Source organism: Mauremys mutica, chromosome 2, assembly GCF_020497125.1.
Source record: "Mauremys mutica isolate MM-2020 ecotype Southern chromosome 2, ASM2049712v1, whole genome shotgun sequence".
Classification (NCBI taxonomy): Eukaryota; Metazoa; Chordata; order Testudines; family Geoemydidae; genus Mauremys; species Mauremys mutica.
The window spans coordinates 233,840,458-233,865,319 of record NC_059073.1 but is presented as its reverse complement, the minus strand read 5'-3'; the positions used below and the strand labels follow the sequence as shown (position 1 = coordinate 233,865,319).

The window sequence follows — 24,862 nt, the reverse complement described above, 5'->3', positions numbered from 1 at the left end:
TTCCCAAAGGTATGTAAAATAGTGCTCTTCTTCCAGTTACTTCAGCCGAACTGGCGAAGAAGAGGGAGCATGGTCTAGTACAGTGGATATGAACTGTTCCCACCGAAGATCCAATCAATCATACTTCTTACTGCAATCCAAAATCCCACAAAAATTTGTGGCCACAAAGAAGTGCAAATATGGGCTCCACAACAAGAAACTGGACCTCAGTTTGGGGACTGGGGGCAATGTGTTAAGGTGCTGATAATAACTATGATTTCCCCCATTCCCCAACCTCCTTCCATCCAACTGTTTCAAGTTATTGTGGAATAACAGAGCGAAGTAACTACAAGAAAAAGAAAGTTTCTCTTTTCCTCACTCCTAAAAGCTGTAGCCTTTGGTAGCTTTCTTTCTATCTCACATTCTTGTCATATGAGTGCTTAACAAAAAAATCAATTAACCGATATTATACACCCATGAGGTAGGTTCATTTTACTGCAATTCCTGAATCTATTATCTCCATTTTACAATCAGAAAACTTAACCTGCAAATTACTCATCTGTAGTTACACTACAAATCTGTGGCAGAACCAGGAACGGAATCCAGATCTCTCAAGTCCCAGTCCAATGTTAACCACTAACCCACCCTTCCTCTTTATCAAAATGCCTTCTACCTTAGCATAGGAAGTTTTTTTGTTTCTTGGCCCCTGGAGTGCAACCAATCCGGTAGCTACCCCCTCATGACCAACTTGGGGGGAAAGTAGAGGAGGTGTCACATCCCAGCATTTGAGAAACTAATTTAATGGAAGAAGCATTGACTGCAAACTTGAAACTGCTGATTTGGTGTCTATTTTTCTTCATTTTGACAGAGCACTGTTTAGAAAAACTGGAGATACAGTATCTTTAATTGAGGTGGCCTCACAGCCACAGAAGTTTCAATATAATTTCCTATCTAGGAAGAAGTAACAACACACCTCTTTTTAAAAAAGACACTACTTTTCTATGGTGTTCTGTACCCCTTGTGCAAAAATCAATTTAGATTCTTGGTTTCCATTCTTTCCTCCTCAACTGACCGTATCATGGATGGAGAATGATCAATCTCAGCAGCAAGGTGTCTCACAAGTGTTTTGCATTGATTAGTAACCCACTGACCAATAAAGGCACATAGTGATGAGTCAAAGTAAGCTGTCGAAATCTTGTTCCTTAAAACAATGACAGACAAAAGCTCAAGACTATGTGAGAGAAAACAATGGTATTTCTCACGATTCTGACAGATAAGAGACTGCTCAAAGAAGAGAGAAGTAACTTTTTAAAGGCAGATGTTTAAAAGGTTTCGTAACATTAAAAAAATCCATGCCCCTTTAAAGATTTTATTTCCATTTTGTAATAGATGTACTGAGGCAAACAGGGCTTGCATTAGTGGGTAGTTATGGTTGTGTTAATGGACGTATACTGATTGGACTTTACAGCTGTCAAGCCCAATAATGTTTGCTTAAACAGTATATTTGTATATAAAATTGCAGTGTTTTATAAACACCAAAACATTACTTCTCATAAATTTGACCAATGTACTATTTAGACAGCGATTTTCAGCATTTACGAGATTCACAAAATACATTTAAATTCTTTAGTTTATAAAAATATGTGAAGCTTTTTACAAATATGTAATAAGAATGAACTCCAGTCAAGAGCAATAAACATGAATTTACCTCTTTAGAATCATCTATTCTCTCAAAATAAACAAAAGCGAATCCTCTTGATCGTCCAGTCCGCTGATCATAAACCACATTGACGCCACTCAAAGGTCCATAACGGGAAAAGACTTCACGCAAGTCTCGCTCAGTGGTATACAAACTGAGGCCAAACACTCCAAGGCATGTGTTAGGATCTGGATTAGCCTGTTAAAACAAAAGTTCAAAATATATTCCATTAAAATGTTATTACTATCATATCAACCTACTATTTGTTTTCCTGGTTATTCAAAGCTTAGCACTTCAACCTTAATGAACTAAAAGATATTTTCAAAAATCAACTTAATTTTTTGATAAAAATATTACAGCAAATTAAATATTAGCAAACGATACTGAATTCACAGTACTGGGAACTGAAGCCCTTTGTTAACCTACAAAACAAGTATAACGTAGACAGCTGCTCCGGAAGCTTTCCGATACTGCCCCTTGCTAATATGCTACTGGCCTGATTTGGAAGGACAGACACTAGTGGTCAGAGTAGCACTACTCTCCTTTCAGATTCCATCCTTGACCTCTCTGCAGAGACTGGAATATCATTTAACACTCTATTCATGAATATATAGCATAGGGGTGCGTGAATTCCTAATTTATCTTTGCTAGATATGGAAATCTCAACCATTAGTATACCTGTGATCTTCCCCAAAGATTGTGACTATATCTGTCATTCCCTCCCACAATAGTTTTATGTCTGTAAATAAAAGGCTCAATTTAGGTCGTAAGGTGCATCTCTGTCCTATCCCTCTAAACAGACCAAGATCACAAGCTCATCTTATCTAGATAGTATAGATATGAACTATTTTAAAGGACCTTGGCACTCCAAAAACAGTAGGACCACAATTCTGCAGCAAGATGCCAGGATTCTTACATGGTAGACTGGAAATTCTTTGGCACCTTCATCTCAATTGAATTTTACTACTTTTACTTAACCTACCTTTAAAAAAATATAACATTGACCCACACAATCAGTACAGTACTTTTTATTACATTTATTTTATGTTGTCTCCACATTTTCATTTTTTGATATGCTGGATATTTTAGTTTTAATACACTGCATTGTAGAAACTGTTTTGAAACTTTTAGCACATTCGGAACTGTCGGAAGCACTTTAGGACTGTAGGATTAATTGCAGTAGCTGAATGTTTCAGCTATAATGATCAGCAGTGAAAGTTAATAAGGTTGAAATTTAATCATTTTTAGATAGAACAATGAAGTGAATGGCACAGTTCACATCTTTCAGAACTATGGTTTCAGATTTTCTAGCCACAAAAAGTGCACTGGTTAACATGCTCCTGATCTCTGGAGCTGTGAAGAAAATTACATTTTTTATTTTTCATTTTGGAGCATAATTCCACAGCCATGGAATAATTCACTGACATTTTCAGTGACCACTAACTTGACGCAAGTCATTGACTTACATAAAAAAGTGTAATTTCATTCCTTAATTCCCTAAGGGATCTCATATCTCTACAATTGGCATGAACCTCTTATTCATGTCAGTTATTCTAAAATAAACACTCCTTGTGATAATGTGTGGGCCCTGTGCAATTTGAAATGGGGTTTCCATCCTGTTTAAGGCAATAAAGCCACTTTAAATTTAAAAATCAAACATCTGTATGATAATTTTGTTCTTAGTAATTTTAAATTCTAACAATGACAACTAAAATTTTAGTGAGAACATTCTTTTATACCTTCAATTGGTTTACTTTATTCAATAATGTCAAATGCACAATCAGCTTGAATTATTTCTCTGTTTGTGTAAATCTTATACAATAAAAGTGAAAGTTTAAAAAGAAAAATGTGATTGTACATGCTATAAAAATTGACAGGGGATTCGTGGAAAGATATGGGTTCCAGAACTACTACTTTAATTGACCAGATCACAAACTGATGGTGTTTCTTTAAGCTTTTCTCATGATTAAAGCATTTTCTACCTGTTTTGCACTTGTTTATAATTTACAAAGCTTAAAGTTTTCTGTGGCTGAGTGTAAGCTCATTTACAGTATTATACAGAAACGTTTATAATTCATGTGAGAACTGATACAGACACAGACTTAAAAGCCAGAACGGACTATCATAATAATCTAATTACTTCTATTACTTCAGTTTTCAAGGTCATCCAAATCTTTTTGTATGTCCTCCTCAGTATTGACAATATGTCCCCACTGAGTCATCCAGTTTTTATTAGCACTCACTTTTTGTATCAAGGTCATTAACAAAAATGTTAAATAAGCTTGGTCCCAAAACCAATCCCTGAGGAACTCCACTATAACATCCCTCCAACCTGCCAGTTCACCTTTCAACATGTCCTGTTGTAGTTTCCTCTTTATTTAACCAGTTCCTTACCTATCTTTTGATTCTCATATTAATCCCCATTTTCTTCAATTTAACTAATATCAAATGTTTTGCTGAAATCCAGGTAGATTAGATCACTACATGCCGTCATGTAATGGCAGACAGCTTAAAAGTGACAAGTTTTTAAAGTGCTTTAATAAGATGGGTGAACTGAAGTGCCTTGCATTAAATGAAGATACTGATATAATAAGCATCACAGAAACTTGGTGAAATAAGGATAATCCGTGGGACACAGTAATACCAGGGTACAAAATATACTGGAAGGCCAGAACAGGTCGTGCCAGCGGGGAAATGGCACTATGTGTGAAAGAAAGCATAGAATGAAATTAAATAAAAATCTTAAATGAACCAAACAGTACCATAGAATCTCTATGGATAGTAATTCCATGCTCAAATAATAAAAGTATAGCAGCAGGGATATATTACTGACCACCTGACCAGGATGGTGATAGTGACTATGAAATGCTCAGGGAAATTAAGAGGCTATTAAAATAAAAAACTCAATAACAGGGGATTTCAACTATCCCCATATTGACTGGGTACATGTCACCTCAGGACAGGATGCAGACATAAAAGTTTCTTGACGCCTTAAATCAGGGGTGGGCAAACTTTTTGGTCTGAGGGCCACATCTCAGTATGAAAATTGTATGGTGGGCTATGAATGCTCACAAAATTGGGGGTTGGGATGTGGGAGGGGGTGAGGGCTCTGGGGTGGGGCCAGAAATGAGGAGGTCAGGGTGCAGGAGGGGATTCTGAGCTGGGACGGAGGGTTGGGGTGAGGGCACTGGCTGGGGGTGCAGGAGGATGCTCTGGGCTGGGACCAAGGGGTTCGGAGGGCAGGATGGGGATCAGGGCTGGGGTAGGGGCTCAGGAGGGGGTTGGGGTGCAGGCTCTGGGCGGCACTTACCTCAAGCAGCTCCTGGAAGCAGCGGCATGACCCCCTCCGGCTCCTAAGCAGAGGCGTAACCAGGCGTGTCTGCACACTGCCCCGTCCGCAGCTGCCAATGGTTGCAGTTACTGGCCAATGGGACTTGTGGGGGCAGCACTTGGGGTGGGAGCAGCGTATGGAGCCCCCTGGCTGCCTGTTCGCATAGGAGCTGGAGGTGGGACATACTGCTGCTTCTGGGCAGGCATGGCAAACGTGGAGCGGGGCAAGCCACCGACTCCACTTCCCGGCAGGAGCTTGAGGGCCTGATTAAAACATCTGAAGGGCTGTAGTTTGCCAATCCCTGCCTTAAATGACTGGAATCCACCAGAGGAGAGGCAATTCTTGATTTAGTCTTAAGTAGAGCACAGGATCAGGTGCAAGAGGTGAATATAGCTGGACCGCTTGGTAATAGTGACCATAATATAATTAAATTTAACATCCCTGGGGCAGGGAAAACACCATAGCAGCCCAACACTGTAGCATTTAATTTCAAAAAGGGGACTACACAAAAATGAGGTTAGTTAAACAGAAATGAAAAGGTACATCACCAAAAGTAAAATCCCTGCAAGCTGCATGCAAACTTTTTAAAGACACCATAATAGAGGCTCAACTTAAATGTATATCCCAAATTAAAAAATCTTGTAAGAGAACCAAAAAAGAGCCACCATAGGTAAATGATAAAGTAAAAAGCAGTGGGAGGCAAAAAGGCATCCTTTAAAAAGTAGAAGTTAAATCCTAGTGAGGAAAATAGAAAGGAACATAAACTCTTGCAAATGAAGTGTAAAGATATAATTAGGAAGGCCAAAAAAGAATTTGAAGAACAGCTAGCCAAAGACTCAAAAAGTAATAGCAAAAAAATTTTTAAGTACATCAGAAGCAGGAAGCCTGCTAAACAACCAGTGGGGCCACTGAACGATCAAGATGATAAAGGAGCACTCAAGGAGGCAAAGGCCATTGTGGAGAAACTAAATGAATTCTTTGCATCAGTCTTCACGGCTGAGGATGTGAGGGAGATTCCCAAACCTGAACCATTCTTTTTAGGTGACAAATCTGAGGAACTGTCCCAGATTGACCTGTCATTAGGAGGTGGTTTTGGAACAAACTGATAAACTAAACAATAATAAGTTACCAGGACCAGATGGTATTCACCCAAGAATTCTGAAAGAAGTCGAATGTGAAATTGCAGGACTACTAACTGTCATCTGTAACTGGTTAAAAGATAGGAAACAAAAGGTAGGAATAAATGGTCAGTTTTCAGAATGGAGAGAGGTAAATAGTGGTGTCCCCCGGGGGTCGATACTGGGCCCAGTCCTATTTAACATAATAAATGATCTGGAAAAAGGGGTAAACAGTAAGGTGGCAAAATCTGCAGATTATACAAAACTACTCAAGATAGTTAAGTCCCAGACAGACTGTGAAGAGCTACAAAAGGATCTCTCAAAACTGGGTGACTGGGCAACAAAATGGCAGATGAAATTCAATGTTGATAAATACAAAGGAATGCACATTGGAAAACATAATCCCAACTATACATATAAAATGTACCACTCAAGAAAGGGATCTTGGGAGTCATTGTGGATAGTTCTCTGAAAACATCCACTCAATGTGCAGCGACAGTCAAAAAAAGCGAACAGAATGTTGGGAATCATTAAGAAAGGGATAGATGATAGAAAATATATTGCCTCTATATAATCCTTTGTATGCCCACATCTCGAATACTGCGTGCAGGTGTGGTCGCCCAATCTAAAAAAAAGATATATTGGAATTGGAAAAGATTCAGAAAAGGGCAACAAAAATGACTAGGGGTATGAACAGCTGCCGTATGAGGAGAGATTAGTAAGACTGGGACTTTTCAGCTTGGAAACAAGACGACTAAGGGGCAATATGACAGAGGTCTATAAAATCATGACTGGTGTGAAGAAAGTAAATAAGGAAGTGTTATTTACTCCTCATAACACAAGAACTAGGGCTCACCAAATGAAAATAGGCAGCAGGTTTAAAACAAACAAAAGGAAGTATTTCTTCACACAACGCACAGTCAACCTGTGGAACTCTTTGCCAGAGGATGTTGTGAAGAACAAGACTAACAGGGTTCAAAAAAACTAGATAAGTTCATGGAGGACAGGTCCATCAATGGCTATTAGCCAGGATGGGCAACAAGTGATGGATCACTCGATGATTACCTATTCTGTTCATTCCCTCTGGGGCACCTGGCATTGGCCACTGTCAGAAGACAGGATACTAGGATAGATGGACCTTTGGTCTGACCCAATATGGCCGTTCTTATGTTCTGTTTCAAAAAACTGGTTATCTTCTCAAAGAAAGATCAGGTTGGTCTGGCCTCCCCTACCATTTGTAAAACTATGGGTTTTTTTAATCCCAATTACCATTTACCTCTATGTCTTTAATTACTCTTTCAAAATTTGTTTGAAGTCCTTGCATACATTTGAGGTCAAACAGGCCTGTCGTTTCCCAAGTTACTCCGCCCCTCCCCCTTTCTTAAATATAGGCACTCTGTCTATAATTCTCCAGTCACATGGTATGACAGCCGAGCTTATGGATTTATTAAAAATCCTTGCTATTGCCTAGCAATTTCAAGAGCCAGTTCCTGTAATATTCTTGGCTGGAGATTAGCCTGGCCCCTCGATTTGATCTCATTAAGTTGTTTTGAGTTTGGCCTCCCTCCACGATGTGATAGTTTCTACTTCCATATCCTCATTCCCATCAGCAACCGTACCCCTGCCCCCAAGCACCTAATTATCCTTATTGAAAACTGAGGAAAAGTATTTTTTTAGATTTTGGGCCATACTTAATATTATTTTAATCTCCACCCTGTCATCAGTGTTTAGCAGTCCCACTTCCTTGTTTTCTTTTTGTTTATATGGCTAAAGAACCTTTTACTATTGATTTTAATTACCTTTGTAAGGCCCAGCTCTGCTTGACTTTTGGCACGTCTCACTTTATCACTATGGTTTCTGACCTACATTGTTGGATCAAGGAAAATTGTTCATTCTCTCAAATATACAAATAAATGCAAAACAAGTCTATTCAAAGTATTTAATGGGAGATTATATGATGAAATATTTAGACATTCGTAAAGTTAAACAGAAGAAAAAAATGCGTCAAAAATGCACAATGTCATGTACTATTACAAGAGTAACTGGTGGTAATCTCTATATTTAGGTTTCTTTACGCTTTCCATTATATCAAATTCTTGTAACTCTTTTTCCAGAAGCTCTAACACCTACACTGTTCACAGCAGGCTTTTGCAATTTGGCAACTAGAAAGCCCTTGGGTACGAAGTACCTTTAATCCCATGAAATTCCTTTCAGATTTAGCAGAGTTATAAACAGTTAAAATAATTTCCCTTCTTTCATTAACATTCCTCAGGAAAACTCTGTCTGCATGCCAAAATATTAACAGAACACATTCTAATGAACCAGGCTGCCACAGCACACGATGTATTAGGAACACCTGGCCCTACCAGAGCAACTCCAGTAGTGCGGTTTACGGAAGGAGCTAGACCAGGCCCCCTAATTCTCCAATCACATCACATGGGTAGAGCCCTGCAAATCTGCGGATATCCGCAGACCATGTTTGTGGATTGGACACGGATACAAACACTGGACTCTGAGGCCATGATCTAGGTCGATCTCCATCTGCCTGCCCTTGCGGCCATCATATGGGGGAGGAGCTCCCTCAGCTCAGGGGGCAGTTGGGAAGGGGGTGGAGACAATCAAGCCAGGATCCCCCACCAACTCCACTGACTCTGCACATGGCACCTGCAGACCATTCCTGCTTTGGGATAACTGTCTCCTCCTGCTGCCGGTTAATATGGTCAGTTCTCAAGTAGTAGAAATGTTGCTGCACTGCTGAGGGTTGAAGTCTCAAACTTTCTTGATTATCCATGATGGTGATTGTTACAGCCATACAACCTGCTTTATATTTTTCCCTTTAACAAACCTAGGGAAGTGCAATACAAAAAACTGCTTCAAACGAAAATTGTTTAGATTACAAAACCAAGAATGCAGAAGTTAAGAATGTCCAGATTTATAGTTGCCTATGCAATCTTAATTCTACCACTTTGTGCACATGCATTTTGACAATCTTTAATCAAATCCTCCCCACATCCCAAGACACCTACCTCATTTAGTCCACAGATTGTATGCACAAGGGGGAAAAATTTAGGTTGCATGGGCAACTGTGAATCTGACATTCCCCAACTTTCAAGTTCTTTGCTTTGTAACCGAAATAACTAAGTGTAGATTTTTAAAAATGTAATTTCATTGGGTGTTTGTTAAAATACTTTTAAACCTTAAATAACCTTTTTAAATGCATTTTTGAATGCCTTCTATGCATATATATACTACTCATAAGTGTAAGTGCCTAAACAATTACCGCTACAGTAAGTCACATACACATGTTGTACACATGTTCTAGGCTGGATTTTATACCTAAAATATTGTATTGTGCAAACTAATAAATGAAATGGGCATATTGCCATATGCAAAATGCTTTCGTCACTTGCACCTTTTAAAATATTTTAAGGCAGCGAGGGGTCAATAGCCACTTTTGATATGGAGAAATGTACTGTCTTATTTTGGACTGAAGTTAGCTACCATGGTTACATAAACTAATGTATTTCTCAAGTCGAGCAATTTAGACTGCTTATTGCTAACTCCAACAATAATGTAAAGAACACCTAATCAGGCAAACTGAAGGCAAATGAAATCAGGATCATCAATTTGGAACATCCTGATCATTTCTACCAAATTGGTGGTGATCAGAATCAGAGAGCGTCTGAACTTAATTTCTTCAGGACACAATGGATCAGAGAAAAAAAAAGGTGCATCTTAGATGAACTTCCTAAAGGATCAGGAGTTGTCCAACCCCTTTTTCCTTTGTAGGGAGTGGATAGCGGGGCATCGTTGGTATTCTTAGTAGTCACAAACAGATTTGGAGGAAAAACTCGTTTCAGCTTTCATTCCCCTGGCAGTAAAGACTTAAATCATCCATTTTAATTGGATTGAGCCTGCTGGCTTGGTAAATCATCTCGCGGAATACCAAACGGCATATTGCCCAGCCCATCAGGATCCTAGGTTCTTGTTCTTGGTGTCATCAGTCTTGTGGGACTCACTCTGTCTTGAAGGAGAGTCAAGATCCTATGGGCAAGCTTGCCACAGAATAGATCAGGCATACGCCGGTCACTGTAGTGCTCCATGTTTCAGTTGTATCTTGCTTCTGCTGCCATAGCTACCAAAGGGGGGGGAGGGATAGCTCAGTGGTTTGAGCATTGGCCTGCTAAACCCAGGGTTGTGAGTTCAATCCTTGAGGAGGCCACTTAGCGATCTGGGGCAAAAATTGGTCCTGCTAGTGAAGGCAGGGGGCTGGACTCAATGACCTTTCAAGGTCCCTTCCAGTTCTAGGAGATTGGTATATCTCCAATTATTACCTATTACCTAGAAGTGCTCAAGTAAGAGTACCTGAGTCACTAAAGTAACTGTCAACTGGAGTGGAGAGACAGAGGACTACTGATAGCAGGGGCTCTGCTGTGGGCTAAAAGCCTATACAAGAGATAGAGCTACTTGCAATAATATAAGGAGCAGCACCTCAGATTTCAACTGGCAGGTTCCTTCCAGAAACTAAAGTCAGTCAGACAGGTACTGATGACTCTTGATCATGATCAAAGTGACATATCAAAATGTATGATAAAAAATAAACCTTATCCAATTCACATTTACGTCAATGCTTGATATTCCCCAGACATGTTTGAGTACTTTGCCTTTTTGTTATTTCCTCTGATCCAGAACAGCTTCACTACTTTATTCAATGTTTCAGTTTTGCCATGCTCAATCTGGGTAATTTGAACAAGGATGCCAACTCCTTCTTTTCATCAATTACAGTGTTGAAGCATTTTTTCCCTTGAAGTTCAGCCTAAGTTTTACCTGGCTCCATTTCATTCCATAATTTCCAGTTATTCCTCCCCGTATCATTAAGCAATTTCCTCTTTATTCTTTACACCCTTAATTATTTGTGTTTGTTACAGCATGCCTTTAGTAGTTTTTTTTTTTTTTTTTTTTTTTAAAGCTTAAAACATATTTCTTCTAGCTTTTCTTCATGGGCCTCTATACCTACTGCTACCTGTACTGCCCTTCTGTCTTTGGGATACTATGTGCAAATAGGAGATTTACAGCTCAACCATTGCTATTACCTTTCTAATGTGTGACACAGAGAGCTAGGTATAACAATAACTATGCCACTGTGTAATAGGTTACAATCCCCGATACAGGATGGATTAATTTAATATTGCCTCTTATCACCATAGTATGTGAGAAAACTTTCACGTAAAAGCAACGGGAATGGTGAAATCCGTATTTTTTATGGGATCTCTGGCACTTGTCCATGTATAGCAAAAATTCTACTTGGGCATTTTGTTTTCAATTTTTTAGATTTTATAAATTACCTTTTTGGAAACTCTAGGGGTTTTATCTGGGTTGAAGGGGGATGGGGGGGAATCAGTGTTGTGAGTCTCTCTTATGGTGGAAAGACCTTTTTGAAGAGGAATGATTTGCAGCATCTTTCCTAAAGTAGCAGCAGAATTTACTCTTGCCTCTCCCTTCAACCCTCATTTAAGATAATTAACATATTTCCTAAATTTCATTATTAATTCCAGCCAATTTTTCTAAGTGATATAAACACATTCTCAATATTTTATGTGTATACAACTCCATTTGGCATTGTCATCTGCAAATTTAATTAATTCTTCCATAGATCATTTATAAAATATGCTAAAATCAATTCCTACACTGACATTTCAAGAAGTCCTACTAAACAGTTAATTCAGACAAGATGTTCAAGTCAAACAAGATGCAGAATTACTCCTTAGTTACATCCTGTCATCTTTTAACCCTTTTAATTTTGTATTTGCCCAATAGAGTGAAATTTCATTAGATAAAAATTAATCTGAGGCATAGTCAAGTATGTCAGAAGTCGAGATATCTTTCATAGGAAATAATGTCTAAGGGTTTAAGCAGAGAACCAGGAGTCATGATCCTATCCTACCAATGTAATGTCTAATCTTGGGTAAATAATTTTAATCCCTCTATTATTCCCCCTTGCACGTCTTTAAAATAGGGGTTTGGTTTGTTTGTAAAGTGAGATACTTAGATATTGCCTTTCATAAGTATACATAATAAACTAATGTTTACACTGTAGCCAAATAAAAGTGTAATTTATTTAAAAAAAATTATAACAATGTTTATTCTTCAAAAACTCATGCCACTTTTATTCATCAGACACCAACAGATTTGTTCCCCTTACATGCTATCGTGTTGCAGATGGGACTTTGGGGCAAGGCTAGATTCTTTACTCCTCTGGCTGGAACCACTATACAGGCAGATTCTTGCATTATGTTCCCACATCCCATCCAGACAAAGCACTTAGCAGAACTGATTAACTCCATATGCACCAAGACGTGAGCCCACAGAGCACCTCCTTCACCAAGAAGGCACAAGAAATGCATCCTAATCATAGCTCTTCTTTAGTTAGGCATGAATAGTCTTAAGTGCCCTGAACATAGTACACTGCAAGCTATGCATGGATAATCAATCCAGGAATCTTTACTCCTTCAGTCAGCCTTAGAGGTAGACATCTCCTGGAGTTTCTCTTGCCTTATTCATCCACATAAACAAAGAAAACACAGTAAACTCAGAAGCACTTTAAAAAAAACCTAGCCTCCCTTATGATAGAAATGTCCACATCATACCTTACATCATTTATTTATTTAAAATACTCAGACTTGATTAATACCACATACTCTGCTGCCAGTGTGCCTTCTTCGGTTAGACATTGGAGAATGACTGCGGCTCCTTCGGCGACGATATTCGGGTGTGTACGATCTGCTTCGAGATCGTCTCCTATGGGAATGAGAATGAGAATGGGACCTGGAGCGAGTGTAACGTCTGTGAGAATGTCTTCTTGATCTGGACCTTCAATGAAGAAAAAAGTTTTCAGGTGTATATACATATGTGAAATACATGCAACAAATTCAATTTAAAGGTTACTTGTCCCTAAAGGAAAGTTCACAAATTCACTATCATCACACACAAATTACATTTAAAATATTGTTTAAATTCTACTTCTTAATGTAACTATAAATTGACAATTGCAGATTTGTAGTAGTTTAAAATTGCACTGAGACTGATCAGTAATGTGATTCAAACTCACACGGCAAGTACACTTTTGACATGTGAACTAGAATATATTTTAAATTAGAGAAGAGATTTCTAAGCTTACACACACACACAGCATGTCAATATAAAATGACATCTATAACATGCAGTGATATGGAAGCCCAATATACTATGTTTTAAGAAACAGTCTTACATCAGCAGGGAGATAGACAGATCTAGCAGGGCTTTTCTGTCTAACTTCTATGATTGAGGTAAGCCTAGGCTCAACAGTAATCCAAAATTAAGGCCAGAAGGATCATGCTAGTTTCAGGTAATTAGGTTGTTCTTCACATCATTCACACATGTCCAGCTGTTCAGTAAGATGGTACAAAACTGTTCCAAATTATGTTGTTTCACACACAAGTACCATAGTCACAGGTAGGGTACAACCCTCATTGCCTAACAGTCCAGTATCATTCATGCTCATTATGAAACCTATGCTCTAACACCTCACAACTACCTGCAAAGTTTTGGTAACCCACAGAAATTATTGTCTGACAGTAATTATGAAGAAACCAGTGTGGTATGATTTGAAGTATTTGATCTCATTCTCTACTCCAGTCTCTGGTGTGAAAACTCTGAAGTAGAGAGGAGGAGGAAAGATAGTGGAGCTCCCACAGGGACAACCATCTTGAAGCACCTCAGTTACTGCACAGGGCAAGTAACCTCCTCCTCCTCTTCAAGGATTGTCCCTGTGGGTGCTCCACTTTAGGTGACTGTAGAGCACTGCCCGTTGGTGGAAGGGAGGGGCTTTGGAGTTGCAGTCGTAGACCATCTGATGAGTGCAGCTCTGTGACATAGTGCTGGGTGAATGTATGCACTGATGCCCAGGTTGCTAGCTTTGCAGATGTCCATAACAGGCGCATTGTTGACAAAGGCTACTGATGTGAAGAATGCTCTGTTGGAGTGCGTATGGGTCCCCGTGGGGGTTGTACCTATTGATGGCAATAAAAGTCAATGCAGTTGGAGATCCATTTCCAGAGCCTTTGTTTTGATATGGCATCTCCTGTAGATCCTTCCATTTCTTTGTCCTTTCAATGTAAAAAGCTAGCGCCCTTCGGACACCCAGGATATAAAGTGTTTGTTCTCATGAGGTTTTGGGAAGAATGATAGGAGATGGATGGGTTCATTGAAATGTAATGATGAAACTATTTTAGGTAGGAATTTGGGATGTGGTCATAGGTTAACTTTCAAAAATTTTGTTTATGGGGAATGTGCCATGAGGGCCCTCAGTTCTTCTACTTGTCAGGCAGATCTGACAGCAACAAGGATGGCCATCTTCATTGAAAGATGGAGAAGTGAACATGTCACTAATGGTTCAAAAGGGGCCCCCATAAGGCATCGCAGCACCCGATTGAGGTCTCATTATGGAATAGCAGCTCGTATTACAGGTTAAAGATTAGAAACACCATTGAGGAAGCATTTTAGTGGTAGGGTGGGCGAACATCAAGAACGTGTCCACTTTGTGAAGGAATGCCGTGATTGCTGTGAGATGTACTCTGATCGAGCTCAATGAGAGATCAAATTTCCTTGAGATCTAGTACGTAATCCAATGCCACTGGTAAAGGAGAGGTAGTTGCCATTGTTTGCCTATTCTGGCATCACGTATAGAATCTTTTCCATTTGTGAAGGCAGGTATATCGTGTAGTCAGGGCTGGCCTTTAGGAAAATGGCGCCCTGTGACAACTTGTATTTTGGCCCCCCCAGCTCCCCCGAGTGTGATGCTTCCCCCACTGCCCCAGGTGTGAGATGGTTTACCTCCTGTGATAGTAGGTGTTCATGAGAAGGATCCCTAACGAGGGACAGAGAGAGTGGGTAGGGGGAATGGAGGCAAATTGGATAGAATACCCAGTCTCGATGATTTCCCGTACCCATTTGTCTGACATGATGTTTCTCCGCGCTGGGTGGAATGGAGTCAGACGGTCTCTGAATGGATGGATTGTGTTGGATGGTTCCAGCAATAGAAAATGTCGGAGGTATCTCGGTCCTCGACCAAATCCTTGAAACTGCTGTTTAGAAGGAGGTTGTTGGGATGTAAGGGGCTGAGAAGAGAGTGGTCTCTGTGGGTCATATTGCCTCTGAGGTTGGGTGTAGGGTGCAGATCTTGTTCTTTATGCCAAATAATACTTCTAGTTTTTTCTTTTGAGAAAGTACATAAATGCTCAACGATCTGAGAGTCACACTGGAATCTTTTAATGTGTGAAGAGACTCCTCAATCTTGGCTGCCAACAGCTTTGGGTCCTCGAACTGGAGATCCTCGAAGGTAGACTGTACCTCTGAGAAAAACAGAGAAGTGGAGGCAGGAAACTTGTCACATGACTAAGGCTGTGGCGATGGAATGTGTTGCCCTGTCCACAGAGGCTTGTCAAACTGTTCAAGAGAGAAGGTGACAAGGTTGCTTTGAATTGCTGTTTTTTTGTCCTCGGGGAGATGATCAATACATTCAGACATTTTTCAATAATTTGTGTAACTGTATTTGGCCATCAGTGCCTCATAATTGGCAATCCTGAATTGTAGGGTCACTGACAAGTAGGCCTTATGCCCAAAGACATCTAACCACTTCCAATCCCTATCATATGGGGTGGTTCTAGAGTAGGGTGACCAGATAGCAAGTGTGAAAAATCGGGAAAGGAGGTGGGGGAGGAGGGAATAGGAGCCTATACAGGAAAAAGCCCCAAATATCAGGACTGTCCCTATAAAATTGGGACATCTGGTCAGCCTATTCTAGAGTGATGTTGCCTGCCCTGCTCATTCACAGCCTCTACCACAGGAGAGTTTGATGTGGGATGGGAAAACAAAAATTCCGTTCCCTGAAAGGGGACTTAGTATTTTTTGTCCACTCTCTTACAAGCAGGTAGAATTGTTGCCAGGGTCTGCAGGATTGTCTTGGCCGTGTCCATGAGAGCCTCGTTTATTGGTAGGGCAATCTCAGAAGAGGCTGAAGTCTGAAGGATGTCCAACAACTTATGTTGGGACTCCGCAACTTGTTCCAATGGAATCTCTAATAAATCTGTGATTCTCTTAAATAGTTCTTAGAACTGTTTAAAGTCATCCCCCCATTGTGGGTGGTGGAAGCATAGCAGCTTCATCCAGAGAGGATGAAGAAAAACTGGTACCTGGAGTGACTCAATCTGAAGTCTCCTCCAGTTCCTCAACTGCCTCTTCCGGAGGTTCAGAGGGTACAGGTACAAAGGGTGATGAGGAATGCCTCACCCTCTCTGTGTGCGAACTGGGAGGCTGACAGTGTTGGCAGTACACTGCCCATGAGTCCCAATAAGACCACTGTGGTGGGAATGGCATCGGTGGCAGCATTCATGGGTGTCTATACCATCCCTGAGTTTCAAGAATGAGTTGGTACTCCTGTTGTAGTGGACCTGGTCTGGTGGGGGTAGGCAAGGAGTGGTGGGAGGAGATTTCCTCTTCATCATCATTAGCCTCATTGCTGGATAAAGGAGGAGCTGATCTGGCTAGTGTGGTAAGTTGGTACAGTACCGAGCATGCTGGAGTAAGGTCAGTACTCAGGAGTGGAGATTCTGGTGCTGACGAGACTAAAAGGTCCTTATACCAGAGGAATTGCTGCGGTACAGAGAGCATTGATACCAAGGAAGGTATTGTCGGCGGTACCAGCACCTTTACCGCAGTTGTCAGTGCCGAGGGCCTTGCGCTATGCACTGTGTAGGCAGGAGGTAGTGCCATAGATTGTAGTGGCGCCAAGCTGCTTAGTGCCACATTTGATCAGCGTTGGTGGTATCGAGGCAGGGATTTCCCCGTTTTTGCCTTTTTCTGAGCCAGCCCTCTTCGGGTCATTTGCTTGCACAGTATCGAATGATCCCACTACCTTAGAGGTGGATGGTCTTGGTGCAGTCAATACTGATGTGTCTGAGAGGCCGGAGAAAGTCTTTCTGGCAGCTTCCTGAGACAGGGAAGGTGGAGCCCGTTTCTATGTTGCTTTTTTGGGGAAGTGCTCTTTCCTCTGAGAGGGTGGTGGGGAGAGTCGGTCATGTCCTTTAGAATAAGGTTCTCCCGTAAGGGAGGGTTACTACATTACACCAAGGGGTATACTAATAACTGAAACTTAAACTCCTAAGATAAGGAAGAATTATTATTTTTTGTAAGAAAAACAGGGGAAAGATAGGGCAGTTAACTATGAACTAACTAAATGGGTTATAAACTGGTACTCCGTGAGACAGGGACAGCGCATGAGACCCCCAACCAGGCACCGATACTAAAAATCTCTGATTCCAAGCACAGGCATGCAGATTTACCTAAAGCACCCACATGGACACTCCTCAAAGAAAAACATGGTGCTGTCTGAAAAAGCACTATATTAAAGTGCACTAGGGATTTTAGTGCAGACCAGCAGGGCCCAATTAATGCCCAACATGTTAAGCAACAGTCTACATTACTGCTTTATGTAGACAAGACTTCAGATACAAGTAACCACTTCTGGTGTTTTTCCACTGTTTACTGGGTGTAACAGATTTCTGTACTGGAGAGTTTTAATGTGTTTCTTGGTCGAAACTGAAAATCAGACGCTCTAGGTATCTTACATCATACCCATGGATATATGATGCAGAATTAATTTTTTATCAAAACCAGTACATACCTGGATTTTGACCTTGACCGGGAGTGCGATTCAGAATGTTTGGAAGCCCTCGATGGACTACGAGATCCTGACCTGCTCTCCGATTTTACACGAGCAGGACTCCCAGCTGGAGATTTTGACTGGGAGCGAGACTCCTAACAAAAAAGACAGTATTACAAATGGTACTGGTCACATAAATGCCTAACTCCTAACGTTTAAAGTACCGTAATTATATTATTTTGATTGCTCCTGAAAGACAAATGGTTAGGCAATACCCTCCAGAACAAATTTCAGTCTGTTAACCCACTGTTAATATTGTATGCTTTCCTCAAATAATTCCCTACTTGAACCAGATCACCAATTCTCTATTAACTAAGTAATCATGCAAATTCATCTACAACTTGATCATACAGACACTGGAACATAAACCATACATTTACTTAACCTAGGACCCATTCATTCTTCCAGATTCTTTTAATTCTACTTCACTCTTGCTTTCTACTTTTCTTCATTCTTCATTGAGTTTTTCATTTTTCATACTTCGTGTATTCTTCCCCAATTCAAACAATTCATTATAGCCTTAAAAAAACATTCAAGTGCTTCTATCTGACCAATCTTCTGTTCAATTTTTTCCCCCATTCAATTTTAATTTTCTGATCTTTAATACTTTTCATTAGCCTTCTTTTATCTTGATTTATCTTCCACAATCTTGGAAAAAACTCTTCAATTTCTTCACGAACATTAACCTTAATGGAAAAAGAACATTTAGTATATTTAAGCACTAGGGATTATAAAACTCTGCTGGAGTTCAGAATGTTATCTACCAAAATTGAAAAGCCAGCAGGTAAAGTGCAAGTAACTATTTTATAAAAACATTTTTTTAAAAAAAAAAATCTTTAAAATTGTATTATTTCTAGGTTCTGACAATGAGTTTACTGATTTTCTCAAAATGTTTCAAAGCTGCCCTCCTCCCCTTTCAAATTATAGAATTATCCTTATTTTTTTAGAATTTCTACAAGATACAAACATGTACTAAAACTTAATTTGCACAAATATATTAAGATGTTCTGATATAAAATAGATTTTTTCCTAATATTAAATGTTCACTTTGATATTAAATACCTAAAATGCTAGTCTTGTAATAAGCTCTTATTAAGCCATGTTTAGTTCAACAGAACGTTAAAGCAGCACTTTCCCAGTCCAAAAAAAAAAAAAAAAATATGCACATAGGTATATACAGTGCCCAAACTAAACTTGAAGTTAATGATTCTCTAAATTTTCTTCTCTTCCTTATTGCTATCCTATTTCCCTTGAGTATTAAAGCCATATTTAAAATAAAATGTGTATTATAGTACAAAGCAACCCATGAAGGGCCATTTTTACTTGCATGAACACACACATAAGAGAAATAACCAGGAAAACAAGCAAACAGAGCAGGATAGGATTCTCCTCCCCCCGCCCCCCTTCCCGGCCAATAGCACTTTTTTCCAGGGAGCGTGGCCATATGTGGCTTAAATTTGCTTTAAGTAACTGTAAATGTTTAGATATGGAGAAGTATTAAATATACACAAATTTTAGCAAGCTTTCCCCCAACTTTCAAGTTCTTTCAAGAACCTTTCAAGTTCTACTGAGCCTCATAACATGTAACCTGAGCAAGCTTCCCCAATGTACCTCAACACGAATTCAAGAGAAAGAAGGGAGAGCTACATTCAGACTGCTAACTATTCAGAATGCCCTCTGATGACTATAGGAGGCTTCCATAGAGATCACGAGAAGGTGGTGATTTTATGTACCTTTATTCTATTCCATGCCTTATTCTCACATCCAGAGCTCACTCAGAAAACATGCTCCCTTTCAGGCCCACAACTATTCCTGCCTTTTCTTTCTCTCTTTCCTTCCTATCCTCCTTACTCTATTTCTCTGCCCCTTCATTGTCTTTGGGTATGGCTACACTTGAGAGTTGCAGCACTGGTGGAGGCTTTCCAGCGCTGCAATTAGTAACTGTCCACACCTGCAGGGCACATCCAGCGCTGCAACTCGCTGGCTGTACACCTGGGTCTGCTTGGGGTATAACGATTGCACGCTGGTACTGCAGCACTGCTCGTAAAGTGTGGCCACACACCAGCGCTGTTATTGGCCTCCAGGGTATTAGGAGATATCCCAGAATGCTTTTAAACTAAATTACTCTGTTTTGTTATGCTGCCTCTCTTTGTTTTGTTGTGAACTGGGGCTCCGGGAGCTGCTTATCTAAAAACCAAACACAGCTCCTGTTTGCTGTGAACAATCTGTAACTGACTGTGAACAATCAAAATGAGATAACCCACTACCTTGCTGTGAATGAGGCAGGCAGGGGGATGAGTGTTTGCTTGAGGATAGAAACAGAAGGGGCAGGGGGGAGAAAGGGAGTCTGTTGGAGCAGCTGCTTATCTGGTCTGCAGGCTGTTTACAGTTAAGAGTAAGGGGTCGGGAAAATTTTCTGATTTTGCAAGGCAGGGAGCTGATACACAGTGTCAGCTCCAAAAATCCACACTCTCTCTCTCCCCCGGTCTCTGTCACACTCCACCCCACCCCCCTCTTTTGAAAAGCACATTGCTGCCACTTGAACACTGGGACAGCTGCCCATAATGCATCACTCCCAACAGCGCTGCAAATGCGGCCACACTGCAGCGCTGGTAGCTGTGAGTGTGGCCACACACCAACGCTTTCCCTACACAGCTGTACGACCAGTGCTGTAACTCCCAGCACTGCAACTCTCAAGTGTAGCCATACTCTTTGAGAGCCTCCTCTATTCTTTCCTCTACACTTTATTCCCTGCAGCAATTCCCAATACCTACAGCAATCATTCCCACTGCCTTCCTCATTACAAGTGATCAGCGATTAAAGTTAATTGCAGAAGTGTCATTGACATATCAATCAAATTAAAAAGGGAAGGGTGTGGCCCACAGGATATATGTTTGACACCTCTAGTATAAGAGGTTATAGTTCAGTATCCCTGTCCATTCAAACTTAAAACTCTGCTGACAGTGCCAACATGGTTTCCAATTAATGCCATATTGACATGAATGTATCTGCCAGATATTTGAAAGGAACCACCACCTCATTTCATACAGATCAAACTATAATCCATTTGTTTTATTTTTAAATTATTTCATAGACCTATAGAATATCAGGGTTGGAAGGGTCCTCAGGAGGTCATCTAGTCCAACCCCCTGCTCTAGAACAGTTTAAACTCACAAGACAGTTCAACTGTTCCAATTTTCAAGTTGCAGTGAGAGCACAGGTCCTTACAAGTTTCAAACCTCTTCAAATTCATAACAATTGGTGATGTGGACTGCAGTTGAGGAGACAACTATTCTCTATCAGCAGCTGCATACTATATGTCAATGCCAGGCATTAACAGTTTTCTGATATAACAGAACATTACTCTCACAGAACTTCAAAGGGAGTATTAAAGAAATCTATATAATGGTTTTATGAGATAGCTGCTTTGCTTTCCTTAAACTAAGAAAATATTTCCCTCTACTTGTGGTCTTTTGCTGAACTAGAACAGGTTTCCAACCCCTGGTGAGTTACATAATATGGGATGAAGTCTTCTGCTGGGAAGGATTTTTTCCAGAGACCTCACCATTCCTACCTTTTTTCCCCAAACTCTCCTCTCCCCGCACCCCAAAACCAATATGGCATCTTTACAGTTTTATCATCTACAATGCAAACAGAGCAGACCTGATGGTTTTGTACACAAGCATTTTATGGGATGGATATAACCCACAAACCTCATATATTATGTTTTGTCCTACAATATAATCCCTGTCCCAGGAAGTAAGATTTTTCCTTAGGCACATAATCTTTAATGAATGGGGAAAAAAAATCTCCTAGGATTATTTGAGTTTTCTATGCAGCCGCCAGGTTATAAAAATGATAAAAAGCATACCAAAAAATAAGGGCTTGTCTACACTAGAGCAATCAGTTATTGCTCTTCAAATGGTCATACAGCACTGATGGAAATACCAACACTTGAGTCCACACTTGCCTCCCTAACTGGTTTAAGTTTGCCCTTGCATCCACATTCATCATGGCAAATCCTAAATGAATGTGGCCTTGCAGATGAAAAACCACCTGCGCTGATTTGAATTCACATAAAGACTGCCCTAAAATAACAGTGTGGACAGTTATCTTTGACTGCCACCTAAGCTAGCACATATCCTTACTTGCCAACTGTCCCCTCTCCACTGTCTTCGTCCTTACAGTATATCCTGCTCCATAGAAATGCCACTGAGCAATGCCCTCCCTCCTGTTCTGAAGGTCCTCAATTTGTGACAAATCACCAGTTAAGGCTGTATTTCTTAAACACCATTAACCTCCCATCCCACTGCCACCATTGAACAGAACACCTACACTAATGCCTCCCCCTCTATCTGCTACTCAGTGAGTCATTAATGGTTCATCAGTCAATTCTCTTGCTCTAACAAACTACAGGTAGTTTGTCACAGTGAATGCTTCAGACAGCAATCCACAGATGATTCTCCAGCTCAAGAGGCAGCAAGAAGAGCACAACTAGTAGCTGCGCTCCTTACAATACCTTAGGTACCAGATTCTCCCTAATACTCCAAAGCTAACAGAGCACCTTGACCAACTCCACTCTCCCTGTGGCAGGCCCACATTATGGCTGACATTCTTACTCTGATGAACCACAAGCAAGCAGTGGCACAGTCAGAGCAGGAGACATTACTGGAGGTGAGTGGACAAGCTACAGAGTACAGTTTCAGCTACTGATCTACTGGTGCTTCACCAGATGAGGATATGCAGAGCCAGAAGTATTTCTAAAGGATACAGGGGGGCTCTTCTGGGAAGACAGGAAACCAGAAGCGGAGAGGGGGCCCACCAAGGGCAGAGAGGGAAAACTCACAATCAAACTGAAGACCATTCACGAGCTGAGGATATTGTAATCTCTGATAGATATCGGTTAACAGGGCACCAACTGTACCAATGTGTTGGGTCTACATTGATACACAACTGGTTGAACTATGGGGTATATCCTTACAAATTTCAGATAAGCTACACTGACTGTTGCCTTCCCAATAATCCATGTTATTTTCTCCAGTACAGATAAGGCTTTAAAACAAGCTTTCAGAGTACTTAAACTATCCCACTGAATCTTTTGCAGGGTTTTAAAAAAAATGCTCTTTCAAATTTCCTGGGGTGGTGAAGAGAATGAGGTAAGGGAAAAAAGGGGGAAAAAAAGCCTTGGGGGAAGGGGTATTTATGCCCTCTCACTGACCACTTGAACATCTCCAAAGTGTGACAGAATGAGTTTGTCAAATGAATATCAATGGACCCCATTTTTGAGATGAGATATTAAAAAAGATAAAATAGGGCATAGCAGTGTGTGCATGAAGAGTAGAATAGGAAGGAAAAACAATTCTATGGAATTTCACTATGGCTATGTCTCATAATAACCCCACCTCTCCCTCTCCTCCCCCTCCATGCCAAAATACAGTATGCTTGATTTGGTTAAAAAGAAAACATACATATTACATGCAGAACAAATAAAATCAGTCTCAGACTTCTCTGTAGCTAACATTTCACTTGCAAGAGCTGCACATACATCAAGGTTTTAATCTAATGAAACGTCATGTGAATTCGACTTTCACCACCCCAAACACACTTAAAACATCCACTGAGCCAGTCTTGCCTATGCTACTGTTCTCAAAGTCCTTCCCTACCACAAGAAATAGCATAAGTAGCAAAGTAAGACTGACAGTTCTGATCATATACAATGCTATTCTAGTCTTACTTAGCCAGGGAAGAGTACCACCACAGGCTGGGCCAGTATTGTATGAGCCTTTATTGTTGATGGGGAGTAGCAGCAGGCTCAGCCCTAGACAAGAGACAGGGATAAGCACAGGGATGTGGCTTGCATCACTTGCTGGACAGCACCCCAAGTCAACTGAAGGAGAAACTTCAATGGTCTGGAGCCAATGGAAGGACAATCCTATGTACTTTCTTGGGAATTTCACCAGACCCTTCCCCAAGACAGACAGACAAAAAGGAAACACTAGCAAAATAAAGAGTGAATGAAAAGGAACACAACCCTTTAAAAGGAAAGGAAAAATAAAAAGGGAGATGGATGATCAGAAAAGGAGATTTTAAGGAATGTATAGATAGCAGCCCGAGTCTGTAGGATAAAACATCAACAGGGTAACAGCTAACAGATGAGTCCCTTCAGTCACAGTTATTTACTCAGGGATCAATTGGAATACCTTGCCACAGAATACGGCCAACTTTGCTTTAAATGGAGAAACAGATCTCTTAATGGCTATTTTTTCCTTATACCCTGTCAAGAGCTTGACAAATCAAAACGTAAGACTGTAAATCCTATAATGTGATCTGTATATTAAGCTGTCTATGTATGAGTAATTCAACATATATGGGAGGAAGATGAATTGCTGCTAAAAAAGATAATTTGCCAACTATACTGTCCAACAGAAAATATACCGATAAACATATTCAACTCACAATGTTAATGAGTTACATGATTATCAACAGATAACCCTTACCCTTCAGTGTTCAAAAAATTAACTGGAGCTAAAAGGTCTTTGAAAATACTCATATTTACGGTTATAGCCAAAAAGAGAAGTTCTGTGCTCTACTTAGGGTTTATTTAGGTGAGTATTTTTGCAGAAGGATTGTTTTCAAGTACTCCTCTATAAGGTAGGGAAGACAGGAACAAATCTCCTTTTTTGAAACCTAAGAGTCCGGCTGTCTACGATGGCATGAATAGTAGTCTAGCAGTAACTACCAGCATTACTCAATAACAAGACGAAAAGCCAAAGGGAACAAACAGGACAAGAATATTCAGACACTTAACAAAAAAAAAAGTTACCCTCCTTTTTCACACTCTTATAGACTCAGACCATGGGATTATCAGAGCATTTCCCAAAGAACTGTTGGACTACCCATGTGTGAAAACTGCCACTGCCATCTCCAAAAGCTGCAACAGAATACATCCATACTGTCATCCTCTAAAAATTCTTGTT

The 24,862-nt window shown here is 40.3% G+C and overlaps 1 protein-coding gene across 2 annotated transcripts in view; it reads right to left on the bottom strand.

The window, feature by feature from the left end:
- Positions 1–24,862, bottom strand: part of TRA2A (transformer 2 alpha homolog) — a 44,843-nt gene that overhangs the window by 13,402 nt on the left and 6,579 nt on the right. Inside the window, exons 2-5 of one of the 2 annotated variants that reach the window (XM_045003495.1) lie at positions 17,847–17,980; positions 12,826–12,997; positions 7,927–7,989; positions 1,688–1,876 (exon numbers count right to left, since the gene is read on the bottom strand). In XM_045003495.1, the coding sequence (XP_044859430.1) occupies positions 1,688–1,876; positions 7,927–7,989; positions 12,826–12,997; positions 17,847–17,980 (558 nt within the window). The remainder of the gene's footprint in view (positions 1–1,687; positions 1,877–7,926; positions 7,990–12,825; positions 12,998–17,846; positions 17,981–24,862) is intronic. The other variant, XM_045003496.1, reaches the window with a different exon arrangement.